This window comes from Puma concolor, chromosome B4 (genome assembly GCF_028749965.1).
Source record: "Puma concolor isolate L17-30 chromosome B4, mPumCon1.1.hap2, whole genome shotgun sequence".
Taxonomy (NCBI): Eukaryota; Metazoa; Chordata; class Mammalia; order Carnivora; family Felidae; genus Puma; species Puma concolor.
The window spans coordinates 22832162-22854497 of NC_141673.1; the positions used below are offsets into that span (position 1 = coordinate 22832162).

The following is a 22336-nucleotide window of genomic DNA, read 5'->3' on the forward strand; positions in this document are numbered from 1 at the left end:
GTACGCCTCCGCGCGCGCTCCAGCTGCGGCTAGTGGCCGCGCGCGCCTAAGGATGCGTCCTCCGCCCCACCCCATGGCGGGGGCGTGGCTAAGCCACGGGGGCGCGCCGCCGCCCTCCCTTGATAGGGGAGGGCGGCGGCGCGCTCCACGTGGCGCGCGCTGCCCCTTCCCGCCCCCTCCCTTCGGGGCGCGCCGCGCGCGCCCGGAATCCACGATTTCTTCAGGTTTGTGGCATGAATGCTGAGGAAAGGGGAAATAAGGTCACCAGGTGCCTTAGCTGGAGGAACTAGGGGGCGGGAGGCTGGAGGAGTCTGTGAAGCCGGAGAACGGCCGGGAAAGGAGGGGACAGGTTTCTGGGCGGCGCTAAGTCCAGGAGGGGGCGCGGTCACCGCTGAGGCGTCCCGCTCACCCAGGGTGAAGCTACCTTCTCTGGGTTTGTCGTCCTCCGGACCTCCAGACATGTTCGAGGTGAAGAGCCGGAAGAAGTCGGGACCCAAGGGAGCCCCCTCGGAGCCGGGGAAGCGGAGCGACGGTGGGAAGAACCCCGAGGCCCGGGGCGGTGGAGGCGGGGGCTGGGCGGACCCCCGGACCGGCGTGAGCCTGCTGTCGCTGGGGACGTGCCTGGGCCTGGCCTGGTAAGTGGACGCGAGGCCGCCTGGGCCCTGGGTCCGGCCTCCGACGGTCGCCCCGCTCTTCCTGGGCGCCGCGCGGTTCAGCATCCCGCTGACCTCCAAACCTCAGACCTGCGGCTTCGGTTCCTCTGCCTCAAAAAAAGGACAGCCCAACTTTTTTTTTTTTTCTTTTTTTCCTTTTCGCTCGTTTCTTCCAACTCATTTTTACTTTGTATTAGTAATGTGCCCTGATCACTCAACTGGAGTTGAAACTAAGGCCTGGGAACCAGTCGGCCATTTCTTTTTTTTTTTTTAATTTTTTTTCTTTTTCAACGTTTTTATTTATTTTTGGGACAGAGAGAGACAGAGCATGAATGGGGGAAGGGCAGAGAGAGAGGGAGACACAGAATCGGAAACAGGCTCCAGGCTCTGAGCCATCAGCCCAGAGCCCGACGCGGGGCTCGAACTCACGGACCGTGAGATCGTGACCTGGCTGAAGTCAGACGCTTAACCGACTGCGCCACCCAGGCGCCCCCAGTCGGCCATTTCTTAAGAGATGCAGATTTGGCCAAACTTTATTAAGCGCCTGCTACGCGTCGAAAGCTTTTCCGTTCGTGTAACCCACCATTTCCTGTCCGCTGTACATTTATTTGTCTTGGACGCCGTTGCCCCACCTTCACCCCATAACTGCCTAATGGCAGGGTTTGCAACCGTTAAAGAAGTTATTATGATCTCAGGGCAACAAGCGGTTAATGATAACCTCAGAGTTTGGAGGATTTCTCAGGTGTTGATCATCGTTCATGCGTTATGAATTTAAGGTGTATTCCTAAATTCCAGATTGAATTTTACTACTGTGAAATGACAGAAGTGTAGTTCTGGTGTTCACCGAAAACTGAACATCTGTAGTTTTTAAACCAAGCAAATAGCCATACATTGTTATAAGAAAAATGAATATTAGAAATAACCTTAAAACCAACTTATTAATTGTATTTTCCCCATTTTCTTGAGGAATAACCTGTTTCATCTTAATAACAGGACTGATACTTTAAATTAAAATTTCCTCCACTTTTAATTGATTTTTAAAGTATTTAGAAGATAGTTATTCATCTTCAAGAGTAAAAGAATTCTAGAAGGGACCCTGGATGTCCTTTAGACCATTTTTGATGGTACTAAATTTTGAATTATACTCTACTGGTGACTGAGTTGAAGTTAAAAGATTTGTTACAATAAACTGAATGTTATTGAATGTGCTCTTTAAAAAAAAAGACATTCATCTTAGCAATATATTTTGTTTATGCAATATTTTTATTTTAAAGACTAAATTTACTCTTGTAAATAAACTGCTCTTATGTCTTAAAATACATGACTCTCCCGCGCCTGGGTGGCTCAGTCAGTTGGGCTTCTGACCACCACTCAGGTCGTGATCCCCCAGACGGTGGGTTCCAGCCCCAGGGTTGGACTCTGCTGGCAGCTCAGAGCCTACTTTGGATTCTGTGTCCCCTTTCTCTGTGCTCCTCTTCTCTCTCTCTCTCTCTCTCAAAAATAAAAACATTAAAAAAAATTTTTTTTTTTTATTTAAATTTTTTTTTTTTTTTTTCAACGTTTATTTATTTTTGGGACAGAGAGAGACAGAGCATGAACGGGGGAGGGGCAGAGAGAGAGGGAGACACAGAATGTGAAACAGGCTCCAGGCTCTGAGCCATCAGCCCAGAGCCCGATGCGGGGCTCGAACTCACGGACCGCGAGATCGCGACCTGGCTGAAGTCGGACGCTTAACCGACTGCGCCACCCAGGCGCCCCAAAAAAAATTTTTAATATAAATAAAATGCATGAATTTCTTTAGGTAAATAAGAATCCTTTTTTACTGAGAGAGCTATTCAGTAATAGGCTAAAAGATACAGATCTTTCTTGACTTAGGATGGGATTACTTCCCAGTGAGCTCATGATAAATTGAAAATATCATAAGATGAAAATGCATTTAATGCATCTCACCTACCAAGTATTATAGTTTAGCCTAGCCTGCCTTAAATGTGTTCAGAATGCTTAACATCAGCAGACACTTGAGCAAAATCATCTAACAAGCCTTTTTTATAAGAATTGAATATCTTCTATAACTTAATACTGAAAGTGAAAAAACACAATGGTTGTACTTGAATCAGTTGTATACTCTCTTAGTCACATGGCAGACAGGGAGCTAAGGCTGCCACTGCCTAGCATCAGGAGAGAGGATCCTACCAAGTCGAGGATCAGGATCACATTGCTAGCCCAGGAAAAGGTCAAAATTCAAAGTACAGTTTGTATTGAATGACCAAAAAGTCAAAAAAATTTAAGTCAAACCATTTTAAGTTGGGGATCATCTGTACATGTTGCTTCCTTCTCTCAAACCTTATACAATTGGTTTTAGTTACTGAATTTATTCTCATTAATTATCCAAAGACCCATATTCATATAAGACAAATTACATCATAAAATGTTCAACTTTTCAGTAATTTGGTTACTATTCTGGGAAAACACACTAACAAATCTATAAAGGAAAACTTGAAAGGTAGACACTTTAGTGCAGGAACTTACTGTCAGTGCTCACAATAAAGACACAAGTTACATTCAGAATTTTCACTAACCTCATTTTTCATCTTTTTTCCGTTGTTTCTTGTTAGTGAAGTTTTATCTGAAAGGGTTATGCTTTAAATGCCTTGATTTTCAAAAATGGAATATGGTTACTATTTTCCTGAGCATTCAGTATTGTGCCTGAAAATGAAGCTGTAGTATGAAACAGAAGGCTAAGTGGATACTGACCTTGGTGGCCCTGGAACTCCCTTTCTTGCATAAGGTCCATTATAACAGCTTCCTTTGCTTATTTGCCTCTTTTTCATTACTAAGTTGAAACAAAGCCAGAGAAACCCTGTAAGTCCTCAGTCAGCTATCTGCCACCATCTAAGATTACTAAAGGAGCTACATAGAATCAACACCCTAAGGAAATGAACACTGTTTTGTGCTACTGGGCCCTGAATCTGAGGTGTCTGTAGACAACAATAGATAGATGAAGGAGTTGAAGAACCCTTTTGTAAGGCCAACACTAAAGTAGCCAATTAACCTGGGTCCCTTTCTTCTGTATCTTTTCCTATATGATAATGAGAAGAGGCCAAAAAACAGTAAGGGTGTTCTTCTCTTCCTGTAAGGGGTCTAATCCATCCATTCCATTTTTCATTTACTATAAACCCAACCCTGGTTTCAACAGTGAACAGATGTGGAACTTCCATCAACTGTAAGCAGTGGAGAAGGCTGATCCTTTATACTACTATAGGCTTGTCATAGGGATGAAAAGCAGCTCCACAAAGCAGTCTGAAAGAAAGGGCCAGCATATAAGAGAATAGCTGAGAGAATGCAGTAGTGTCCTAACTGCATAAATTTATAGAGATTAAATTCTCTACAACAATCTTATGAAGTCACTTTACAGATGAGACTATAACAAAGATAAATAACTTGCCCAAGATGATTATACAGCTAGTAAATAGCAGAGCCAAAGTTGCTCAGCTCCATACCTTTTTTTTTTTTTTTTTTTCTGAGAGAGAGAGCATGTGTGATCAGGGGAGGGGCAGAGGAGAGGAAGAATCCCAAGCAGCTCTGCCAAGCCTGACATGGGGCTCGAACTCATGAACTGTGAGATCGTGACCTGACCCAAAATCAAAAGCCAGACACTCAACCAACTGAGCTACTGAACCAGCTAGGTGCCCCTCAGCTCCATACTTTTAACCAGTATGATATGCTTCCTCCCTTTGATACTAATCCTTAAGAGGCCAAGATCCTAGAAATAAAAATCCCTAGTCCAGAACTATTTATAGTCCTTTTCTAACTAGAAGCTATAGCCCTTAGTAGACCCTGTCTGTCTCATCTAAACTGAGGAAGATTGGGAATAAGGGGGGCCTTGAACTTCTGTTAGAATACGCCTCTGACAAAGCCCTTTGGACACTACTCTGGATGCCAATTTCAAAAATTTAGTTTTTCAGGATTGAAGCTACTTTCTGTCAGCATTGACTTCTAGAAAATCATCCTTCTCCTTAATGTTAAAATGAGTTAATATTTGTAAATCATTTTAAATTTTTTAATGTTTTTGTTTTTTGTTTTTTTTTGAGAGACAGACAGAGTACAAGTTAGGGAGGGGCAGATAGAGAGGGAGACAGAATCTGAAGCAGGCTTCAGGCTCTGAGCTGTCAACACAGAGCTCGATGCAGGGCTCAAACTCATGAACTGTGATATCATGGCCTAAGCCAGTCAGATGCTGAACCAACTGGGCCATCCAGGCACCCCTATGAATCATTTTAGAATAGTGCCTGGCACATCTAAGTGAAAAATAAAATAAATGTATTTTAACTCAGCACCATTCAAACCACTTTTCATTTTTTCATTACTAGCACAAAATCAGCTTTAAAAAAATTTTTTTTTATGTTTTTATTAATTTTTGAAAGAGAGAGAGAAACAGCATGAGTGGGGGAGGAAGAGAGAGAGAGGGAGACACAGAATTCGAGGCAAGCTCCAGGCTCTAAGCTGTCAGCACAGAGCCCGATGCAGGGCTCAAACTCACGAACTGTGAGATCATGACCTGAGCTGAAGTCAGACGCTTAACCGACTGAGCCACCCAGGCGCCCCATCCTTATGCTTGTTTTTACTTACATGCATTATTATTCATATGTAGCAATGGTCTTTTTTTTTTTTAATCCGTTGAAAAGCTAGCCATGAAAAAAAAACCTACAAATTATCATCAGAGATATTTGCACTAACATGACATAGTTTTCTCCAAGGTTTTGCTTAATATTTTAATGTTAAAGAGAAGTCCAGAAATAGCCAGCATTAAAAGTTTTAATAAAATGAAAAGTGCTATAATGTGTTATAGTAGTGGATCAACCTTCACAAAAGTCTCTTATAATGATTTTATTCTGAATCAACACATGGATCTACAGGATAAATCCCTGTAGTAACACTGGAGTAAAGGATGATAAAACTAATCTCTGAAATTAGACTTATTTCATTAGTGTATTCTCCATCCTTGGTCTCTGCCTGATCTCAGTAAGCCTATACTCTGAAAAGAATCTCTTAAAATCCAAGAATGAAACAGCCAATATAAAAAAGAAGTCTATACATTCATCTTTGAAAATTAGGATAATGGCATTTTCTAATAACCAGAAATTTATTTAAGTCATACTGGGGGGGGTGGGGCGCCTGGGTGGCTCAGTCAGTTAAGCGTCCGACTTCGGCTCAGGTCATGATCTTATAGTCTGTGGGTTCGAGCCCCACATCGGGCTCTGTGCTGACAGCTCAGAGCCTGGAGCCTGCTTCCAATTCTGTGTCTCCCTCTCTCTCTGCCCCTCCCCTGCTCATGCTCTGTTTCTCTCTGTTGCAAAAATAAATAAAAACATTATAAAAAAAAAATTTTTTTAAATGATAAGTCATACTAGGGGGGTGCCTGGGTGGCTTAGTTGGTTAAGCGTCCAACTTCAGCTCAGGTCATCTCATAGTTTGTGAATTGGAGCCTCACAAACAGAAAGCAGGCTTTCTGCTCTCCCAGTCCATTTTGGATCTTCTGTCCCCTTCTCTCTGCCCCTCCCCCCCCATAAACATTTAAATAAATAAATATCATATTAGGGACACTTGGATGGCTCAGTCGGTTGAGCAACCTGCTCTTGATTTCGGCTTAGGTCAGGATCTTACAGTTTCACGGGTTCCAGCCCCATGTTAGGCTCTGCACTGACAGCATGGAGCCTGCTTGGGAGTCTGCCTCTCCTCTGCCCCTCCCCTGCTCGTGCTCTCTCTGGCTCTCTCAAAATAAATAAAAACTTTAAAAAAATAAAAATAAAAATCATTAGCACATAGGAGGAAAGTCAATCTATACTAATTATGTAACCTGGGCTTACTCAATTCACTGTTATCTCATAGGACAGAGATTAGCCATCATCAAAAGAAACTTATTTCATTCAGTATTGTAAACATTTGTTCAAAAAGCAAAAAGTTCATTTTAGTTTTGGACAGTTTTATAGCAAGTTAGCCTAATAATGACATTTATGAGTCTGAAACATCACCTTAGCAATGGTATGCAAACCTCAGAAGTCTTTCATCTTTCTTTTGAGTTTTGGGATCTTTAAATGTTTGTCTTTCAATGGAAGTCAATTTCATAAAACACTATCAATTAGTAGTTCTCAGCTTGACTGAATACTCAGATAATCTGGGGAGCTTTGAAGATTTCTGATATCCAAGTCACATCCTACACCACATAAGTCAGAATTTCTGTGGGTGGGATCCAGGCATGAGACTTTTTAAAAGCAGACAAGTGACTCCAATATGTAGCAAAGCTTTTGAACCACTGGTCTATGTACTATGATTTAAGTACTTTCTTCATATGGTTCTGCTCCACTGCTTTTTGATGACTCAATAAATAACACAAAGAATTTTAACCGCTGCTTTTTCTGAGCCCAAAGAATTGAGTCAAAGTAGATGAACCACAATGGTATTAGATCCAAAGCATTTCTTTTGTGTTTGCTTATTTCAAGTCCTATACAAACTCTATTTATTGTTTTTAAGATTTGGATAACTTTTTTATGCTTCTACTCTTTGCTACTTTTATCAGATGAAGAATACAATCCAATTTTAAAATGGCATCTATCTAAAGTACACTTATATAGAAAATAAAGTACACCTATATGACTCGTAGTGTTGAGTATAATTAATTGTAGAGCTTATACTCCCGGCATTGCGTTATATCACCACTTTGACAATGACTTCTGTTTTCATAGTTTTAACTATTGTTATTTTGCGACTTCTAATCATCATCTCTCTGTCCTATTCCAATTTTATTTTCTTTTCTACATTTTAGTTTAAAAATACCTTTTTGGGGGTTTGTCTGGGTGGCTCAGTCGGTTAAGCGTCCAACTTCAGCTCAGGTCACGATCTCACAGTTCCTAAACTCAAGCCCCACGTCGGGCTCTGTGCTGATAGCTGAGAGCCTGGAGCCTGCTTCAGATTCTGTGTCTGTCTCTCTCTCTGCCCCTCCTCTGTTCACTCTCTTTCTCTCTCAAAAATAAACATTAAAAAAATTTTTAATACTTTTTTTATATAGGTAACTCTTCTACATTTCAGTATGAAAACACTTATTTTCTAGATATTACCCATATATAGCCTTGAGAAAAATAGTAGGGATCCCATATCTTGTTCTAGATAATTCATCGTTTCTTCCTCCAAAATATTTCTTGTGCATACAACTATCACACCATCTCACTCCTGAACTTAGACTTGAACAGGAATAGTTTTCACTTTCTATTAATTTGTTGAAATAAACTACTAAAGGCTGTCACCACTCATACCAGAATTTATGTTGTCCTTACCAGAAGTATAAAATGTTCCTTCAAAATTCAAACTTGGGGGCCTGGGTGGCTCAGTCAGTTAAGCATATGACTCTTGATATCAGCTCAGGTCATGATCTCAGGGTTCATGGGATCAAGCCCCAAGTCAGGCTCTGACTTGTACGTGCTGACTTGTGCTGACAGTATGGAGCCTACTTGGGATTCTCTCTAACCCTCTCTCTCTCTGCCCCTCCCTCAGTTGTGCACACACTCACAATAAATAAATAAACTTTTTTTAAAAAATTCTAACTTAAATGGATATAAATTAGGAGGTAGTGAATTTTTTTTTTCTTTTCCAGGTTTGTATTTCAGCAGTCGGAAAAGTTTGCAAAGGTGGAAAGCCAATACCAGTTACTGAAAATAGAAACCAACAAGTTCCAAGGACTTCAAAGTAAAATCAGTTTAATTTCAGAAAAGGTAATTATTAATTGGCTTATTTGGGAAGATTTTCCCATTTTTCTTCCCTACTACCACACTTCTACCCCAGTTCATAATTTCCTTTTTCCTGCCTTTTAGACCATTACTGTCTTAACTCTCACTGGTTTTCCTACATCATTACATTCTCCCCTTCAATCCAATTTAGACTCAGGTTATTTTGAAAGGAAAGGATTTTTTTTAATGTAATATATGTTACTGTTTAAAAAGACCAATATTCTCATATTGATATGACTCCAAATTTCTATTTAAGTGTCTAGGGCACTGAAAATATAATTGTTCTTTAGGTAGGTACAAAATTAGAATAGGAATGGACTTTTTGGGCAAAGATCCATCAGTTGCTTTTTTTTTTCTTCACTTTCCAGCTCGTAAATTTACATACATCTGCATATAATAATGACTAATATAAAAATAAATATTGATTCTGTAGCCAAATGAAAATTAAAATCCATGTGTATGTTGTGTTTCTTAAACCTGCAAATGCAGATGCATTATTGCTGGAATTCTTAGATATGTGAGACAGATAAAAAAATTTTAACTGCCATGCTTCTCAGGAGAAGTCAGCTGCAACCAATAAAGCATCATGGAGGTCTTGTCTGGCTAACAGAAATCAAGCTATCACTGGGAAACGTGCCTTCTTTGTTCATTTATTCATTCACTAAACCTTTACTCATGTCATAAGGTAGACAAGGACTTGTGCTTGGCACCAAGGTGAACAAGAATTTACAAAATAGACAAGAAATGGAGGGTCTGAGTTCCTGCAGCCAGGTGCACAGAATTAGTGTATAATCCCCCAGAAGAGAAAAGCCATGGATGAAAATTATACACCTCTCACATATGTCAGGGGATTCCGTAGAGGGTAAGCTTAGGGGCCTTGGAAAGAAACTGCATAGGACTGCAAGAATGGGTATTTTGACATAGGGCTCAAATTGGAATCTGGTTGTACTTGTTGGGGCTATAAAATTATAAAATATGTAATGGGGCTCGAAACCACGAACTGTGATATCATGACTTGAGCCAAAACCAATTAGATGCTCAACCAATTGAGCCACCCAGGCACCCCTGAAAATTTTATTTTTAAGTAATGTCTGCACCCAATGTGGGACTCGAACTTACAACCCCGGGATCGAGAGTTGCATGCTCTATATATGTATATACATATGTATACACACACACACACACACACACATATTTATAGAAAACAATTAGAAAAATTATGGGGAAAAAAATCCCAGGAGATAGGAACTCCATGTACTTAAAAGCTATTGAAAATAAATTTTGAAGAAAGACTTCCTTTTTAAGTGAAAAATTTGGTGGCAATTAAAATGCTTTTTGAGGCAAATTTTTAAAATATCATCATGGGATCCAAGAAATATTCAGTCTTCGCAAAACTCTTTCTCTCCCAGTCTTCCCTAGGAGTAGTTCAACAATAGCTGCCTTTTCGCAAAGCTGGTCCTAAAGGCCAGCATAATCAGTAGGAGGGGAAAACAACTAGATGTGGGCTCTCATCACAACTGTGTGACCTTGGAAAAATCACTTTAACTTCTCTTGGTCTCTATTTCATCTATTCTCATTAAATGAGAATAGCAGGATTTTTATGAGGATCAGATGTGATATAATGTATATGCAAACTTTTGTAAACTTTAGTAATAAATTTAAGGTATTAAGCCCTTTTTCAAAAAATATGAAAAAACTATTAGGATACATTGACAGCCCCTAAATGCAAATTATTGTAGCATGCTAAACACCATGTATTTTTAAATTTTTTTTTTTTTTTTTTCAACGTTTATTTATTTTTGGGACAGAGAGACAGAGCATGAACGGGGGAGGGGCAGAGAGAGAGGGAGACACAGAATCGGAAACAGGCTCCAGGCTCTGAGCCATCAGCCCAGAGCCTGACGCGGGGCTCGAACTCACGGAGCGCGAGATCGTGACCTGGCTGAAGTCGGACGCTTAACCGACTGCGCCACCCAGGCGCCCCAACACCATGTATTTTTAGATTACTATGGTGAAAAGTTGATCTTGTACTTGGTTGGGGTCTACTGGGATATAGTGCGTCCAGATTACAATGATGGTCTGATAAACAGCCTAAATAGGAAATTACCTTCGGTGAAGATAAGCTTACCTCTTCAAAATGCTGATATTAAGACAACTAACAGTATTACTGATGTACAAATATTTCTCAGAATTAATTTCTAGGGGCGCCTGGGTGGCTCAGTTGGTTAAGTGTCCAACTTCGGCTCAGGTCATGATCTTGCGGTTTGTGAGTTCCAGCCGCGCATCGGGCTCTGTGCTGACAGCTCAGAGCCTGGAGCCTGCTTCGGATTCTGTGTCTCCCTCTCTCTCCACCCCTCCCCCACTCACGCTCTGTCTCTGTCTCTCAAAAAATGAATAAATGTTAAAAAAAATTAAAAAAAATTTTCTAAAGGATCTTGTATTATAGCTACATGTGTACATTAAAAATAATTTTTTAAAGATCTTATTTTTTTTTTAAGTTTATTTATTTTGAGATAGAGCATGTGAGCAATGGAGGGGCAGGGAGAGAGGATCCCAAGCAGGTTGTACACTGCCAGCACAAGAGTCCAACATGGGCCTCGAACCCACGAACCGTGATATCATGACTTGAGCCGAAACCAATTAGATGCTCAACCAACTGAGCCACCCAGGCACCCCTGAAGATTTTATTTTATTTTTACTTATTTATTTATTTTTTAATGTTTATTTATTTTTGAGACCGAGAGAGACAGAGCATGAACGGGGGAGGGTCAGAGAGAAAGGGAGACACAGAATCCGAAGCAGGCTCTAGGGTCCGAGCTGTCAGCACAGAGCTCGACGCGGGGCTCGAACTCACAGACTGTGAGATCATAACCTGAACTGAAGTCGGACGCTTAACCAACTGAGCCACCCAGGTGCCCCTGAAAATTTTATTTTTAAGTAATGTCTACACTCAATGTGGGACTCGAACTTACAACCCTGGGATCTAGAGTTGCATGCTCTATTGACTGAACCAGCCGGGCACCCATCAAAATAATTTTTAAACAAGGCTTCAGAATGGTTTTATTATATTTGGTCACACATTGTTCCTAGCTTTCACCTGGGATTGCTTCAGATCTTGACTGGGTAGGCCTAGAAGGTTTATGGCCATTCTTCCTAAATATCAACAAACATGGTTTTTATACCATAAGTTACAGGGGCTACAAAAAAGCATTAGACATGCTCTCTTCCCCAAGGAATTTAGAAGCTTTCATATCTTCACCTAATAACATCAGTCTGTTGAAGAGTCAGATTTCGGAGTCACTTCTAAGCGTTTCCTCATTTCAGACTGCTGATCTCCCCTCAAAGCATCCATTCTCCCCATGCTAATTCTGTCATGACACGAATCATAATCTATTGTCAGTTTTTGTTGTCATTAATTTGCCTCCTTTACTGCTCTTTAGAGCCAACACTGTGTTTTTTATCTCTATACCCCTGATGCCTAATAATGGAACAGAGGATAATCAAGAAATCTTTTATTTTTTAAGTTTATGTATTTATTTTGAGAGAAAGACAGCATGAGCAGGGGAGGAGTAGAGAGAGAGAGAGAAAATCCCAAGCAGGCTCCGCACTGTCAGCGCAGAGCCCAACGCAGGGCTGAAGCTCACAAAACTGTGAGATCATGAGAGCCAAAACTGAGAGTCAGACGCCTAACCGACTGAGGCACCCCGATGATCAATAAATCTTAATAGATCTCCAGAATGTGATGTAAAAGATCCAAAGTGCTGTCTCCTCTGTCCTGTTATAAAGTCAGGAACCATATTATGTCTATATTTTCATACCTAGTGTGTAGCACGAGGTCTGGCACAGAGCGAACGCTCAAAAATTCTTTAATTATGTGTGCTAAGTACCAAACAGGTGTCAAATTACACAACACAATAGGTGCTCCAGGAGTTTGGGCTGTCAGGGCTAGGGCTGTGGAGGAATGCTGCACTGAGGGGTGAGATCTGGTCTGAACCTTAAAGGAAAGACAGAACTTAGCTAAGCAACAAGGAGGGAAGAATAGCATATAGAGATAAATTTAGGACTTTATCACATTAGAAGTATTAGGAAACATTGTGGGTTTTTTAATGTTGTACCATCATGTTCATGGCAGTTTTTAAAAGCTTAATTTGGCTCTAGTGTGTAGGATGATTTAAAAAAGTAACTAGAGGGGCGCCTGGGTGGCGCAGTCGGTTAAGCGTCCGACTTCAGCCAGGTCACGATCTCGTGGTCCGTGAGTTCGAGCCCCGCGTCGAGCTCTGGGCTGATGGCTCAGAGCCTGGAGCCTGTTTCCGATTCTGTGTCTCCCTCTCTCTCTGCCCCTTCCCTGTTCATGCTCTGTCTCTCTCTGTCCCAAAAATAAATAAACGTTGAAAAAAAAAAATTTTTTTTTAAAAAAAAAGTAACTAGAAGCAGACATTAGATAATACTTCTGGAATATTTTCCTTGATCATTGAAGTCTGGTTTTGGTGCCCCATGTAAGTGCTTCCATAATTCTTCCCCTGTCATAACACATGTAGACTTGGCTTTTTCCTCTATTAAACTAAGCTGCCTAAGGGGAGAACCATGTCTTTTATAGTATTATGTCTTCAACACTATGCTGAAATATTTAATAAGTTAATGATCATTCTAGACCTTCCTGTAGTCTCTAAGGCTGTTATCTATACGTAAGTTTAGACTAAAAGAGGTCTACAGCTTGACCCGTCTCTATTCTAGGCACATATGAGGAGATGCCAGAAACTTTACCGCAATATAGATACTTATTAGCACAGATTACTATTTGATGTGAGTTGCCTCACTGAACATGATTTTTATTCATTTTTGCCTTTGTTATAGCTATAAGATCTGATTCTGGTACCTTCTCTGTAAGAGGTCAGTCAAGAAATTTTCAGGCACAAACTCTTCCAGAATCATAGAACTTAAGAAATAAATCTATGATTAACTAGAATTCTATGATTAACTAGAATTCTGTGATTAACTAGAATTAACTAGGTTACAGTTTCTAAAAAAAGCCAAATAACTTATAAAAATGACAACTAGGTTGCTCTCCATTGGAGTAAGAAAAGAAGGAAATGTGATATACTTCAGGCTTCTTTGACATTATTTCTTTCTTGAATATCCTTCCATGAAAATGTGGAAATATTTAGATTTATAAATTCAGGTGTATGTTTTTCTACCATAGTGCTAATCTATCGCATTTATTTAAAATGTTTTTCTGTCATTATGCTTCTGATATAATTGGATATCTTAGACATATTCAGAATTTGAACTGGGGGTGTGATTGTTAAAGTGTGTTTCCCTAGTATAAAAGTTATTAAGTAGCTTTGGGAATTGTTTTGTGTTATAAATACAGCTTGAGTCTACTGAAAGTATCCTGCAGGAAGCTACATCATCCATGTCCTTGGTGACCCAGTTTGAGCAGGAAGTATCCAGCCTGCAAAGTACCATGCATGACATTCAAAATAGTGAAGAGCTGCTCACCCAAAAGATGCAAAGCCTTAATGAGAAATTCCAGAATGTTTCAGATTTCTGGAAAAGAAGCCTAGATGAAATGAATGTTAATACAGACACTTTCAAATCAGAATCAAAACACATACATTCTCAAGTTACTGTCCAAATTAACTCAGCTGAACAAGAAATAAAAATGCTCACTGAAAGGCTAAAAGATTTGGAAGATAGCACACTAAGAAATATTAGAACAGTAAAAAGACAAGAAGAAGAGGATCTTCTGCGAGTAGAAGAGCAGCTTGGCTCTGATACAAAAGCAGTTGAAAAGTTAGAAGAGGAACAGCATGCTCTCTTTGCCAGAGATGAAGACCTGACTCATAAGCTTTCCAGCTATGAACCCAAAGTTGAAGAATGCAAGACACATTTGCCAGCAATTGAAAGTGCTGTTCGCTCTGTTCTCAGAGTCTCTCAGGATCTGATAGGGACAGAAAAAAAAATAGAAGACTTGACTACTCAGATGTTTAATATGGAAGATGATATGCTGAAAGCAGTATCTGAAATAATGGAAATGCAGAAAACCCTTGAAGGAATTCAGTATGATAATAGCATATTAAAGATGCAAAATGAACTGGATGTTCTAAAAGGAAAAGTTCATGATTTTATGGTATATTCAAATACAAGAGAAAAGGGAACTTTAGAAGAATATAATCTAGAAAATAAAGGAATTGATAATGATTTTTAAATGCACTACATTTATTTTGATGACCATATTGTTATACGTAAACTTATTGTTTCCATGCTTTTATGTTATTTTGATATGCCTCACTTTATTCTACATTACCAGCAAGTAAGTGAGATATTCACACACTTGGATTATCCAGATAATCAAAGCTTACCCTTTTAAGCAATAAAATTTATTTCATTTTGGCCATTTTAAATAGAAATATTTCCAAAATAACTTCTCTACTTTTTTAAAGCAATATACTTAATATTTTTAAATGATTTTCTAATAATTAATGGGCATTACTGTGAATTTCACCTATTATATTGGACCCAAATATATTAACATGGCTAGAAGCTATTGAGGAGTATTTCCCTTCTCACTAAATGACCCTAGTTTGCTATATTTTCAAACCTTATGTCTATTTCTTATACCTTTATTACCACCTAAAGATGCGACCCATTGGCCCGAGGTTGGGTGGGAATGTGCCTGCCCTAATCAGTTCTGCATTTCCTTTGTAATTTACTGCAAGCCAAGATCCAGGCCACCAAGTGCATAGGGAATTTGTCTAAAATGAAAAATAAGATGCCCAAGGAGGAACTTAAGGTGCTTTGCTATGGATTAATATGTAGTTTTTGAAAACTGTGGAGCCTGGGAAACATTTTTACTTTTTATTAAGGTTCTAAAATATGTTACAGATACTTGTAAGAATTTTTAAATAAGAGTAAATATGGGGGTGCCTGGCTGGTTCAGTCCATAGAGTATACAACTCTTGATCTCAAGGTCATGAGTTTAAGCCCTGTGTTGGGCATAGGGATTATTTACATTTTTTTAATTAAAAAAAAAAGTAAAGATGTTTCTATTGAAGTTTTTACCCTATGAATTAAGTGTGTATCCTCTGAAGTATGGACTGTTGGAATATCTTTGTATACCTGGGCTTTGTTTTTTCAAAGGTTCTATCTGTGTTACAGACTCTTGAGTTTGCTAGATACGTGGTCTCTAGATAAATTATTTTATCTACAATAAAAATATACCAATACACCTGTGGCCTATTTTAAAGAGGAAAAAGCAACATAATGAGAAATTATGGTAACTATAAGGTAATTAAGCATATGTCATTGTTTTAAAGAGCTCCCAAACTACCCATGCCAATTTGTTTTACATAGTGATTTTATTTTATTCTAACTCATATAATGGAGTCATAAGAAATAAGATGTAGACGTACTGAGATGTGATTAAGGGGAGATCTAGTCAGATTTTTCAAATAATGATAATCGGAAAATGTTCAGGGTTGGGGGAACACATAAGACTCTTATTGGTGACTGATGTATCAAAGTGTCCAAGCTTGGCATTGAAAACTGAGTCAATTGCATATGGAAGGAAGTACTATTCTTACTTGTGTATTCTTGCCAATAACCAACTATAGTCCCAGTTTTATTATGTAATATCAGTGGAATTAAACACAACTTGAGGGGCACCTGGCTGGCTCACTTGAAAGAGCATGTGACTGTTGATCTCGGGATTGCGAGTTTGAGCCCCATGTTTGGTGTAGAGATTTTTTAAATAAATTAAAATATTAAATAAATTTTAAAAAATAAGTTTAAATGCATGATCATAGTTATAAAAAATAAACACAAAGAACTTGAAAGCAGTCAATTGTGAAAAGTAGTTGTGGTCAGGTAGTTTTATTTTGTAAATTTGCACATTTTTTTAAAAATCCCAAACAAGTTCTATTTTGGGTTTAGGAGGTCCTATGGTAGACAGCCATGGGTCATAAAGATAAGCCTGAAAGAATGCTACTATTAAAAGCATAGCATTAATTTCTGGAATCTTAACATTAAATCCCTTGACTTCTGAATGTCTTAAGTTCTTATCTGTGTGCACTGACAAAATTGTTTTTGTTTACTTTTATTTTAATGCTAATAAAATAGATTCTGAACTTCACTAGAACTTTGTTATTTCAGCTTCCAACCCAACATGTCAGATGTGATCTTCACTTTTATTTATTTATTTGGCCTATTACCATATTTGATACATCATTATTAACTTGTATATACCATAGTACTGGTTACAGAAAATGAATGGAAACAAGATGGCCATTCTGTTCTATAGTGACAGTTACAAGGGAATCAAACACTGCCTTTCTCTAAGTATTTCACGAGAAAACTATTGCGTACATGTATATGCATATTATGTACATGTGCATATGTATATTTTCCTTTATTCAGTTTTTCCTCTAAAAACCTGTCAGATTTAGATGTACCTGATTTGTCTTCTGTTTCTTACATTTATTTATATAACACAGATCCTTGAAATTTCAAGAACTTCCTGTGTATCAAATATTAAATTATACTGTTAGTCTTTCCTTTAAGGAAGATTACCATATTCTAAAACACATTTTTGTATCTTTGTAATTGATAACAAATTTTATATCAGTTAATTTCTGATAGAGTACTGGGTCCATGTTTTTAATTTAGTACAAGTAAATCACTTTTACAAAACAAACACCTAATTTTTTTAACTTCTGGATGCAAAGTTTAAAAATCTATTTATGGAGTGCCTGGATGATTCAGTAGGTTAAGCGTCCAACTCTTGGTTTCAGCTCAAGGTGTAATCTCATGGTTCATGAGTTCAAGTCCCCTGTCGGGCTGTGTGCTGGCAGTGCAGAACCTGCTTGGGATTCCCGCTCTCCCTCTCTCTCTGCCCTTCCCTCACTTGTGTGTGCTATTTCTGTCTCTCAAAATAAATAAACTTAAAAGAATCTATTTATGTTGGTTAAGCATCCAACTTTGGCTCAGGTCATGATCTCACAGTCCATGAGTTGGAGCCCTGCGTCGGGTTCTGTGCTGACAGCTCAGAGCCTGGAGCCTACTTCAGATTCTGTGTCTCCCTCTCTCTACCCCTCCCCCATTCATGCTCTGTCTCTGTCTCAAAAATAAATAAACGTCAAAGAAAAAATTAAAAAATATATATTTCCTTAAATTTTGCCTAATGATTGTAAGCTGTTGACTAAGTGTACTTTTATATTTTATAATGAAAAATAAAAATGTTGATTTATTATCCATATGGTTTAATGGAAAACTAGTAAGATACAAAGTCAATGGCATTATTTTTCATCTTAGCCTGATTACCTTTCTATGAATCTATAATCGTGATCCAAGATTAATATGTCATTAAAAATAATGAAACTGCAAATTCACCAAACACATGGAAAAAACTCATTTCTCTATATACTTACTTGATATTTGCACAGGTGGCAAAAGCTCTGCAAATTTGCCCATCATCTGTTTTGTTTTTTTTAGTTCAGCTATAAAGTATTAATTTAATATGAATCAAAATGCTCCATCGCAGCTTTCACAGCAAGGAAAGAGAGAACTAGCATTTTGAGTCTATTATGTGTCAAACGCTGCTAGGAAGTCTATGTTCATCATTGTCAACAGTAACAGCTCTGTGTATTGAGTACCTACCATGACCCATATTATCACTACTTCCCACTACAACTTTGCTAGCCTTGACACCCATTATTCAAATGAGAAAATTGGGGCTTACCAAGGTTAGAAAACTTGTAGTCACACTGCTACGTCTGTCTAACTCCAGAGGCTACTGACCTCCCACTATACAATGCAACCTGCTACTGTTCAATCATGGGGAGAAAATCACAAGAAATCTGCTATCAATAGAACCATCTTGAGAATTCAAAAAACTAATTCTGCCAAATGTGTCTCTTCCATGTCACCATTAAACAAGACTGTAAGTCACCCAAAGGTTGTAACTATGACCTAAAATTGTTTGGGCCTTGGGCATAAGAAGGAACTGATAAATGTTTAGGCAAGAGTAGGAAAGCGAGATGGAGAAAAAGCCTTAGGCCAGAATCTTCCAATCTAGGCTCTGCCACTAACTGTGTGTTCTTGGGCACTTTATTTGGGGGCTCAGTTTTTTAATTTGTAAAATGAGGGAATTATATCAAAAAATCTCTGGGGCGCCTGGGTGGCTCAGTCGGCTGAGCATCAGACTTCGGCTCAGGTCATGGTCTCACAGCTCGTGAGTTCGAGCCCCGCGTTGGGCTCTGTGCTGACAGCTCAGAGCCTGGAGCCTGCTTCTGCTTCTGCTTCTGTGTCTCCCTCTCTCTCTGCCCCAAACCACTTGCATTCTGTCTCTGTCTCTCTCAAAAATAAATAAACATTAAAAAATATTTTTTTTTTAATCTCTAAGACCCCTTCTGGCTTTACATGGTTTTAAATTTTAGAGATTAATAAAATTTCCAGGTCCTTTAGTTACAGTTCAAAGATCTTTTATCAAAGTTTTTGGAAAACCAGTTGGACCCACATCATTCCCTTGAACCATGTTGCTCCACTTGCAGATTGAGATAATACTGACCATTACAGGACAGCATCTAGCTTAGTACCTTGCATATATGATAGGAATTTGGTAAATATTTAAATTTCTGACTGAATCTTGTGAATCTTTTTGGTAGACTCTCCAACTCTTCTGTCCATTCTAGGCAAATAATTTAAACAAGCCCTAAGTAATTCTAAAAACAATTTGGTGAAACAATTTCAAGACTATTCCTACACTGTGTTCAGTTAATATGTTAGTAAAGATCAATAGAAGTTCATGATAAATTGCTTTTATAAGCTATCAAGTGAAAGAGAGTCTTACTAGCAGTTTCTTAATGATCTGATCCTTATAAAAATAAAGTTCTGGAGCGTCTGGGTGGCTCAGTGGGTTAAGCATTTGACTCCTGATTTTAACTCAAGTCATGATCTCATGGGCTCCTGAATTTGAGCCCCATGTGGAGCCCCTAGGTGGGCTCTTCCCTCACAGGGTGGAGCCTGCTTGGAATTCTCTCTCCCCTCACTCTCTCTCAAAAATAAATAAATAATTAAAAAATAAAGTAGGCTCTTTCTGAGGACTCTTAACTGTGTAATGCTGGTAAGCTACATTTACTCTACCAGAGTAGATATGTTAATAAATAATAACCTAATAATGAAATAGAAGAAATAAGCCATCTACTTTCTTCACCCTTTGGAGGCTGTGTTTCAGCAAATACACTTGCAAAACCGTTCCCTTAAAAAAAAAAACAGTGCTTTTGCAATCACTACTTGATTTCCTTCCGGTTTGTGGTTACTCTTTAATGTCACACCAATAATAACATTTTCACATTCTAACTTCACTACCAAAAAATATTTTGGGCCATCTCTCCCCACCATTAAATAACATAGCATAAACCTACTGAGGAGAAAAGTCCTAAAATATGTTTTGAAATCAAACATAAGGGCAAGGAGGGGTAATCACTACTATGAGTTAACTATTCTACATTTCAGCTTGTCATAGCTGCCAGGCAGTTATGTGGCTCAAAATGTTCATCAACTAGGGGTTGGATGGGATGGGGAAAAAATGTTCAGCAACTAATGTATCCAAGTTAAACCAAAATGACAATTTATAGATATCAGTATTACAATGGATGGTGGGGAGGGAGGATGGCATGGAAATATACAAAAGTTGAGAACCACTTGTATTTGAAATCACAGGATTTTAGAACTTTGGAGATAGTTTTTTTATTCTCTGGTTGTTTTGCTTTTTACATATCTATCCTCTGCTAAACTGAGTTGAGGTCACAACCCAAGCTGTACTCATCTTTATGTCCCTCACACTTGGTATGCCTAAAATACTAGGAATTTAAGAATTAGTTAATTGAATTATTCATGGATAGATACCCCAGGAAATTATTCATAAAAGTAATAGGAGAGGGGAACCTGGCTTTTTCAGTTGGTAGAGCATGTGACTTGATCTCTGGGTTGTAAGTCCAACCCATGTTGGGTGTGGAAATTACTTAAAAATAAAATCTTTAAATGTAATAGGACAATAAAGATATGCATATGGAGTCTTGGGCATTGGTCCCTTCATTCTAGCACTTGAAATAGCTACAAACTTATGTTTCAAAAATTATGGAGGCGCATGGGTAGCTCAGTCAGTTAAGCATCTGACTTTAGCTCAGATCATGATCTCGTATTTGGTGAGTTCAAGTCCCGCATAGGGCTCTGTGCTGGGCGTGGAGCCTGCTTCAAATTCTGTGTCTCCCTCTCTGCCCATCCTCACCTCACTCTCTGTCTCTCAAAAATGAATAAACATTAAAAAACAAAATAAATAGCACCTAAAATTTAAGTTGAATTTTAAATATTAAGCTTTTAATCAAGTTAATTATTGTGGTGTTATATTTTCTTATAGTGTCAGAAGTCTGAAGCTATCGTGGAACAGTGGAAGTCTTTTCAAATAATTGCCCATCTAAAGCGTCTACAGGAGGAAATTTATGAAGTGAAAACTTGGTCCAACAGGATAACTGAAAAACAAAATATACTGAACAACAATTTGACAACTCTTTCTCAAGATGTAACAAAAGTAGACCAAAGTACAACTTCCATGGCAAAAGATGTCGGTCTCAAGATTACAACTGTAAAAACAGATATACGACGTATTTCAGGTTTAGTAACTGATGCAACATCATTGACAGATTCTGTGCAAGAATTAGAAAATAAAATAGAAAAAATAGAAAAAGATACAGTAAAAAACATAGGTGATCTTCTTTCAAGTAGCATCGATCGAACAGCAATGCTCCGGAAGACAGCATCTGAAAATTCACAAAAAATTAACTCTATTAAGAAGATACTTTCAGAGCTAAAGAATAATTTCAACAAGCACACAGATAGGTTTTTAAGCTTAGAAAGTGACAGAGCTAAAGTTATGAAGACCGTGACTTTTGCAAATGATCTAAAACCAAAGGTGTATAATCTAAAGAAGGACTTTTCCCGTTTGGAACCATTGGTAAATGATTTAACACTACGCATTGGAAGATTGGTTACTGACTTACTACAACGAGAGAAAGAAATTGCTTTCTTAAATGAAAAAATATCTAATTTAACAATAGTCCGAGCTGAGATTAAGGATATGAAAGATGAAATAACACACATTTCAGATATGGATTAGTTTGAAATTATTTAGATTAAACTGAAATAACTTTTTTAATAACATGACCTTAGTCATGTCATAAAAATACTTATGACTCAGAAATAATGAAATTTTGGAGCAAATATCATTTTGTATTTGATTTGTGAAACTCAATAAAGGAAACCTCATTTAAATGGAGTTGAGAGGCCAGAAGGGGGAGTTCTCATGCCGTACAACTCCTTGCAGCCCTTTGCCAAACAGGAAGAAGCCTATACTTGACTACCCCAGCAGGAGGAAGGAACATTTTCTCCCTGAGGCAGCAGCCCAGCCAGTGAGAGACTGTCACAACTCAATCAATGAGAAGCCACCACATTTCAAACTCCCAGGTTACTCCAATGGACTATTTGTTTATAACAATCCCTCCCAACAGCCCCCCTTCCTCTATAAAAAGTAGTCCTCTCCTTTGTTCTCCAGGATTGCCTACCGTTTTGCCATAGCTTGCATGTCCCAAATTGCAATTGTTATTCCTGAATAAACCCATTTTGCTGGTGAAATAGCCGGCTGTTTTAAGGTTAATGGATTCTGTTTTGTACAGTAAAAACAAAATATTTTAAAGGGTTGAGCACTTGATTTTCCAAAATTAATATGCTCATACATATACTTGCAACTTTATATAGCAAGAACCCTATGCATACCCAACACGTGTGCGCCCACACATACACATTCAGACAAGTGGGGAGAAAGGATCTGCCAATCTACCACTGGGAAAT

The 22336-nt window shown here is 38.5% G+C and overlaps 1 protein-coding gene across 2 annotated transcripts; it reads left to right on the forward strand.

Annotated features, from left to right (window-relative positions):
• The first annotated feature begins 135 nt into the window (after positions 1–135).
• On the forward strand, positions 136–22142 carry IKBIP (IKBKB interacting protein). 2 transcript variants are annotated; one of them, XM_025926587.2, is made up of 3 exons: positions 136–635; positions 8302–8419; positions 13806–16565. In XM_025926587.2, exons 1-3 carry the CDS (start codon positions 238–240, stop codon positions 14640–14642), a joined length of 1353 nt encoding a protein of 450 aa, XP_025782372.2. In that variant the 5' UTR covers positions 136–237; the 3' UTR covers positions 14643–16565. The 2 variants fall into 2 exon arrangements, with proteins under 2 accessions (XP_025782372.2, XP_025782374.2); XM_025926589.2 differs by lacking the exon at positions 13806–16565 and adding an exon at positions 20850–22142 and having other exon boundaries at positions 142–635.
• The last annotated feature ends 194 nt before the right edge of the window (positions 22143–22336 follow it).